At 53.2% G+C, this 6,335-nt stretch overlaps 1 protein-coding gene across 1 annotated transcript; it reads right to left on the bottom strand.

Moving 5' to 3' along the window:
* Positions 1-4,802: 4,802 nt before the first annotated feature.
* A4GALT (alpha 1,4-galactosyltransferase (P blood group)) lies at positions 4,803-5,958 on the bottom strand. The gene has a single exon (XM_044679297.1). The coding sequence runs from the start codon at positions 5,956-5,958 to the stop codon at positions 4,891-4,893; it is 1,068 nt and encodes a 355-aa protein (XP_044535232.1). The 3' UTR covers positions 4,803-4,890.
* Between the last annotated feature and the right edge of the window lie 377 nt (positions 5,959-6,335).

The following is a 6,335-nucleotide window of genomic DNA, read 5'->3' as shown; positions in this document are numbered from 1 at the left end:
AGGGGGACTGCCTAGTGCCTGGCCAGCTCACATTTGTTTGTGCTCAGGCCAGTGTTTTTTAGATCCAGCCCAATCATTGAGAGGCAAAACCCCAGCAAGTGCCAGGAGGACAGGAGGAAACCGGATGGCATGCAGAAAAGAGAAAGAGAGACCCAGCAACCCCCAGCCCCAGCTCTCAGGAAAGAGAGCAAAACAGAGAAGGAAAAGAGGTGGATGGGGTTAATTCTGGAGAGGCCAGCTGTGCACTGACCGTTTTCAAGTCCGAGCCTGGACTTGAGTTTGGCCACTCTGGCCCAGAGATTCAGCAGCTTCTTAGCCGCCAAGGCCACAGCTGGAAACCACAGCACGGGGGGACCGGAGAGGGGTCATCTCCTTAGCACTCTCCAGGACATGGTACAGTGGGTCTTGGAGCTCCAGATAAGACCAAGAGATTGTGGATTCCAAGCCATAAGGACCTGGAGGGGCCTTCAGTTCAGCTCCATCATTTTGCAGGTGAGGAAACTGAGGCACAGAGAGCAAAGTGACCTGCCAGAGATCACACATGGGAATAAATGCCAGGATTTGAACTGAGGTCATTCAGATTCAGGGTTCTTCCCAGAGTACTACCCTGCCTCTCCCTTCCATCAGAGGCTGTCCAGGGAATGGAGCCCAGAACTAGGCTGCCTCCCATCTTGCACCCTGGCACCCCACCCAGGAAGGGATTGCCATCCCTGCTTTCCTTTGAACGTCTGAGCCACCAAAGGAGAGTGAGTCAATTTGCACTGTTCTGGAGATACCCTTGGTCTGCATTCATAGGAAAATGAATGCCTTTGACAGCTGATTTGGGGACTGAGCTGCAAAAATCACCCCAAGCACCCTCCTGGGACTGGATTCCTTCACGGAGCCACGAAGTTCTACTTGGGGCTGGGCCAGCTTCTTCTCAGAATCTGAAAGATTTCAGCCCCCACTCCCTCTTAGAAGCCAATCGAGGGGGCAGCTGGGTGGCTCCGTGCATTGAGACAGGAGGTCCTGGGTTCAAACCTGGCCTCAGACACTTCCTTGCTGTGTGCCCAGACGAGTCACTGAAGCCCCATTGCCTAGCCCTTGGAACCAGTCCACACTGAGTCTAAGCTAGAAAGGAAGGGATTAAAAAAAAGCCAACAGAAGTTGCTTAACTAGAGTCTTTTGGCTGCTTTTGGCCTCGGTATTGGTGGGAGGGAGGGAAGGGGCAGCTCTGTGATATTAGGTGAATAGAAATGAAGGCAGAGAGGAGCTTTGGAGGTTGGGGATGAAACATGGCGGCCAGGAATTCACACATCTAGGGAGGAAAGCTCTAATCTGGCTCCCTTCTCTTCTGGTCTCCTCCTTCACTCCCCACTCTTGGGCTGGCCCTTAATCCTTCTCCATCAGAAATCCGTGAAAAGGGCAAGGGGTGGGCTTGCATTTGGATCGACTTCTCAATAATGCTAGAGCTTGCCGACACTTCCTCCCTTGGCAGCAGGGAGTAGGGAGCCCTCCTCGTCCTCCCCTCATGAAAGCCCCCACTAGTAGTAGAAGGCAAGGTATATCACTCGGATACCTGAGACACTTTCGCCACATCTGGGACCCACAGAAAAGGCCCGCCAAGCTCAAGATTCTTTGTAGATTCTCAACCATTGCTCCCGAGCCCCACCCATATCTGGAGCAGGGGCCAGGAACCTCCCCCCACCCACAGACAATCTTCCTCCATACAATAAATCACAAAGAGTTCTTGTCACTTCTCTCCTTTCCTTCATGGTGCCTGGCTCAGCTTTGGGAGAGGAGAAGACCCTGAAGTGGAGACAACCAGGTTATGTTATGGCCAGGCTTACTGATTTCCTATAGTTCTGTGCTCCCCAGGGCCTCCATACTGTGGTAGGGGAGGCCCTGGGTACCCCAACTCAGGGTCTTGGCCCCTGGGCTCTCCTCCTGGGCAGCTTTGGGGTCTCCTACAGGCAGGTCCTGTTTCCCATGGTTTTCTGAAGTGACAGGATGTCCTCCCCTGCCCCCCCCTTCTCTCTTAAAAATTAAACATGCTAGCATAGTTGGGACATTCAGAATTCAGAACTGAGACAGGAAAGGCCAAGATCAGACTAAAAGGAAGCTTTTAGCTGACAGCCAGCCCTGAGGGGAGACTCCCAGAGTGGGTGCCACAGGGTACAAGAGCTAGTGCATTTCAGGGCACAGGAGGAAATAGCAAGCCAGACCAATAGGTAAGGGCTATGCTTGCTCTACTGGCAGGTTTTCCTTCCTCCTTTTTTTCATTCCTGGTTCTAAGGGCTGCTTTCTGGGATAGAGAATGGAGAAAGAAGCAGGAAAAAGAGCCAGTTCTGTGTTCATGAAGAACCAAGGATAGAGCTCACAGGCCCACCAGTGAATTCCTTGGCATAAGGAAGGAGAAAGAACAAGAAAGTCTCTTACAGAGTTGGTGGAAGGGGGGACAGGCCCTGAGCAGTTATAAAATGACTTGCCCAGGGTCATATAGCTAGTACATGAGAGGTGGAACTTCCTAGAGCTCAGAGAAGCTATCTGTCTCCCTCCAGTTTGCTGTTCCATATGTGATAATTAGATTCAATCTACACTGCCCATCTTCAGATTTAATCACCAAAGGTGAAAACATCTCCATTTTTGGGTGGTCTGTAACCCACATGTGCTAGAGTGAGTAACAAATCAGAAATTATTGACTGCCTCCTGGGCAGTCTTAAGAGAAGCGTCTGTTGTGATTGGACATGTAAACTAGGAGGAAGGCACAGGAAATGACGCATAAGTGACCCCTTTAAAAAGAGGGAGTTGAGTGAGTCAAGGGGGTTTCTGGAGAAAGTCTTCTTCTGGTTCGTGGAGGAGTGCTGGCTAGGACCCTGAGACCTTGGTGAGACAGCTCTTAAGTCTTCCTTTGGAATTCCACGTGGTGAGTGAAGAGACTGAATCTTCCTGAACTTCTCTTAAGGAACTTCCCTTTAATAGAGACTCTGTGACTGAAGCTTTTGCTTCATTCGCCTCCCTGAGTTTCTGGCCTTGGGTTAATTAGATCTACCTGGATTAACTAGGGGATCGTAGCAATTTACCTGCTGTTATATCCTTATTTCCTTATTTCTTCTTCCTCTTCTTAATTGTACATAAATTTCCATAAAAGTCAATTTTGACTTGAGGTAATTCCTTAATTGGGGATTTTCCCCCTGGAGACCAAATCTTTAATATATTTGATCAAACCCCCTTTTCACCATTACACATATCATTAAGAAACCAAAGACATCCATTAAAAAATGTACACGAAACACAATTTTCAACAAGAAAATAGGGAGGAAACTCTGAGAAGAGCCTCAAGGAAATCTTTCTGGGAAGTTCTCAGGGAAGTCCCCAGGGAAGACCATGTGGAAAGGGCAGCTAGGTAGCTGCCTACCTATGGAGAGAGCACCAGGCTCTCTCCTGGGCAGACCTGGGTTCAAATCTGGCCTCTGACACCTCCTAGCTATTTGACCCTGGGCAAGTCACTTAACCCTGATTTCTGAGCCTTCGCCACTCTTCATTCTTAGAATTGATACTAAGACAGAAGGTAAGGTTTGACAAAATAAAAAGGCCGCATGGGAGAGTAGAGTGTGTCCGTGGCCTCTCTTCCACAGGAAGCCCAGACTCCAGGCACACAGGTAGACCCAGGGGGCCGGCCTTTGCCTCCCATCCAAGCATCCAAGTGGACATCTACCCAAATGTTTGACTGCAGGAGAGGGATTGGAGGCTGGGAACACCAAATAGGGAAATGTTTCCAACAAACTCCCTGGGGATGACTCTGCCTTCTGGCCAACCACGTTTTGTACTCAGGATGCCTTGGACTGCATCCAGCTTTTCCTTGTGAGTCTAGCAAAGGCAGTTGGCCTCGGGAGAATATGGGGCTTCAGGGAGTGAGCAAGACGATCTGAGAGTGAGGAGGAGCCGGGAAGGAGAGAGGCCATAAATAAAGAGCATCTCCTGAGTGAGCAGGTAGTGTCAGGTGTCAGAGATCACCAGCCTAGCCACAAAATCGGAGTCTGGTCAGGGGACAGAGCACAGGATCTAGACTGTAGGGAAGAGCCGGATTTGAATCCTGCCTCGGGCACTTAGCTCAATGACCCTGGACAAGTCACCTGACTCTCTTACCCCAATTTTATTAACTCTAAAATGAGGATAATAAAGCACCTCCCCCCCACCCCCAGCTAGTTCAAGGTTCAAATGAGATCACAGATAAGCAGATTGGGAAAGTGTCAAAACAGGAGTTGTATTTGGTTCTCCCATCTTACCTAATATTTGGGGAGGGGGAAGGGAACAGAGAGAAGGAATATGTTAGAGATTCTCTCAGAGTCCAGTCTCAACTGCCTTTCTCAAGAACCCTCCAAGTTCATGACTTGACCCCATGGGGTGGGGGGGGGCAGGAGTAGGACAGGGGGTAGTATTTCCCCTTTAGGGGCTCCAACCTCCAAGACGGGTGCTCAAAGAGCTGAAGAAGTCACGTCCAACTCGAAATTCAGGGACAGCTGGGAGAGTGGAAAGAAGCCCCCTAGAAGCTTCTGACCTTCAAGACTTGGCCCGCCACCGCCGCCCTGGCCACTCTGCCTCCCTCTTCCCGAAGTCTCTGGCCCAGCCTCCATCCTCTGATGTCTCCTGACAAATGGCTCCCTTGCCTCAAGGCTGGCCCAGCGTCTCCGGCCTGCTCTCAGCAGTCCTCGTTGGTGGATGGCTACCAAGTCGGGACAGGCGGAGCAGACGCCGGCAGGAGGGTCCATCCCTTCTGGTCTCCGGCCCAACCCGAGCTCCCTCCCCTGCCCTACCCACCGAATGGACCTTCCATGGTGGATGCTCCTTTCTGTAAAGATGGCGGAGAGCGTGGAGCCAGTGCGGGAAGCCGGAGTCCAGCCGAGCTCTTCACAGGTACATTTTCATGGCCTCGGACGTCAGAGGGCAGTAGCGGGAGTAGAGCTGTGCCAGCAGCACCCTGGACGTGACCTCGAAGCTGACCCCCTGGCTCTTCTTGTTCCACACGTGGACGGCGTAGGTCTTCCTCAGCAGCCTGTGGAACTCGGAGAGGCTGATGTCCTCGAAGTACTTTTTCCAGTCCTGCCACGTGATGGGGTAGAAAGCTTCCTGGGGCAGGGCGCGGACGCCCCGGCAGCTCTGGCGATCCTGCAGGCTCTTACTGCCACACCACCTTTTGAAGACTCTGGTCAAGAGCTGGGGGCCTTGGTGGCCCCAGATCCAGCCGTTGTAATGATCCACAAAATCCTGCATGCATAGTTTGATAAACTCGTGCCTGGGCTCGAAGGCCAGGAAGGCCCCATTGAGCACATGCTTGGACTGGGTGCCCAGGACGTTGGAGAGGTTCTTCAGGTTTTTAAGGACGATGAAGTCCGTGTCCAGATAGATCCCCCCAAACTTCCACATGATGGCTATCCGGGCGGCATCGGAAAGGACAGGGAGAAGGTAGGGCTGCCAGAGTAGGTTGATGGAGGTGTACCAGCTGGCCAAGGGGGTGCCCTCAAAAAGGCCAGGCAGGTCCAGGGGCTGGAATTCCACGTTGGAGAAGCAGCTCAGCAGAGAGATGCCCAGGTGCCTGGGCAGGGTGGAGTTCCTCCCTACCAGGCCCTTCATGAGGATGACAATCCTGGTCCCCGGGTGAGTCCTGGAGGCCGACTCCACCGAGCACGTGAAGAGAAAGCTTGGATTGGTGTAATCGGAAGTTTCCACAAAGAAGATGTCCCCCGGGGGGCCAGGAGGCTCGCCCAGGACGGGACGAGAGCCCGAAGGAAAGGCCGGAGGGCACTTGACCTCTCGAGGCAAGTTGGGCGACCGGTCCTTGTATTTGGATTCTGCCATCCAGTAGACCATGATGGAGACGAGGAACATGAGCTTGAAAAGAATGGTGGAGAGCGCGCACAGCCTCTGCTTCGGGACGCCTCTCAAACACTTCGGCTCGCCCGCCCGCCACTTGGCCATGGTCTCCCGCCGCAGGGAAGGCCTTCCACAAGAACCGGGGGATCTGCGGAAGAAGGAAACCAACCCGTCACCGAGCATTCCCAGACAGGTGGAGGCCTCTGCAGCCCCACCTCGGCTACCAACGACGGCCACTTCCCAGAGCCCTCTGATGGGATCCGTGCGGGGAGGGACAGTCAGGAAAGCCCAGGTCCGTTGCTTCTCCCCATCCCGGGGGATGAGGGGGAGCATTTCAGCTCTTCAGGCCACGGGAGGCTCCTTCCCGCTCCTGCCTGTGCAGTCGGGCTCGACCGAATAAGAGGACGGCCACAGCCACGCAAGGCAAACCCAGCAGGGAGGGAGGCCCCTGTGAGGGTGAGGGGTGCCCTGTAAATGCCCCG

The sequence above is a fragment of the Gracilinanus agilis genome, chromosome 5 (assembly GCF_016433145.1).
Source record: "Gracilinanus agilis isolate LMUSP501 chromosome 5, AgileGrace, whole genome shotgun sequence".
NCBI classification, from domain to species: Eukaryota; Metazoa; Chordata; class Mammalia; order Didelphimorphia; family Didelphidae; genus Gracilinanus; species Gracilinanus agilis.
Note: the sequence above shows the minus strand (reverse complement) of the source record. Positions and strands in the feature narration are given on the sequence as shown.

Excerpts from the sequence above, each read along its gene's own strand:
- A4GALT (XM_044679297.1), bottom strand. The coding sequence starts at position 5,958 with ATGGCCAAGTGGCGGGCGGGCGAGCCGAAGTGTTTGAGAGGCGTCCCG.